The 755-nt window shown below is 67.3% G+C and overlaps 1 protein-coding gene across 1 annotated transcript in view; it reads left to right on the forward strand.

The window, feature by feature from the left end:
• GPR142 (G protein-coupled receptor 142) overlaps positions 1-269 on the forward strand; it is a gene marked incomplete at its 5' end in the record, with an annotated part of 8,385 nt that extends 8,116 nt beyond the window's left edge. The window contains one exon of the mRNA XM_015570517.1: positions 8-269. Within this exon, the coding sequence (XP_015426003.1) occupies positions 8-269 (262 nt within the window). The remainder of the gene's footprint in view (positions 1-7) is intronic.
• Positions 270-755: the final 486 nt, after the last annotated feature.

Genomic DNA, 755 nt, shown 5'->3' on the forward strand with positions numbered 1-755 from the left:
GTCTCAGACAGCAGGGGGCGCTGCAGGATGGGCAGATGGACCGGGAGCCGGCTTTATGGGAAGATCCAAGTTACTGCAAAGAAACTCTGCCCTGGGGCCCGCGGCCAGCGGCCAGCGAGGAGCAGCCGGGTGGGAGGGCTCAGCTGTTCCCCCTGTCACCCTCCTCCACCCGAAGCCACGAGGCCGCGTCCATCTGCCAGGCTGCAGCTGCAGTTTGCAGATCATGCTGGCGGTTGGAAAGGTTTCCCAGCGAGCGTGGCACAGTGTGAAGGGCCCTTTCATGGCCCTCCTGCCCCCTCCCTCCTCCCTCCTCCCTCTGCAGGCAGGTCTGGCCGCCCCTCCCCTGGCCTCGGGCTCTACTGCATGCCTTCCCCACTAAGGGAGCTTGGCCCGTCAGGGCTCAGAGCCCCGGGAGCCTGGGTCAGTGCCTTGGGTCCCAGTCACCCCACTCCAGCCCCGTTCCACCTGACCCAGCCCCTGGCCAGCGGGTCCTGGTCATGGCAGCCACCTGGGCATCCTGCCCTCCGAGGGAGCTAGAGCCTTGGCAGCGCCCCACGCAACAGGGATGGAGGGAAAGGGGCCAGGAAGGTGAGGGAGGGAGACTGCAACCCCACAGTGAGTCACCCACAGACAGAGCAGGGACCCAGGGCCAGGGTCATCCACGCCTGCCACTGCCCCAGAGCGCCTCCCTCTGGTCACAAGAGGGATGGCCTTTTGCCTGCCCCTCCTTGTCTCCCCCCCCCCACCCCCCCATC

Source organism: Myotis davidii, unplaced genomic scaffold (genome assembly GCF_000327345.1).
Source record: "Myotis davidii unplaced genomic scaffold, ASM32734v1 scaffold172, whole genome shotgun sequence".
NCBI lineage: Eukaryota > Metazoa > Chordata > Mammalia > Chiroptera > Vespertilionidae > Myotis > Myotis davidii.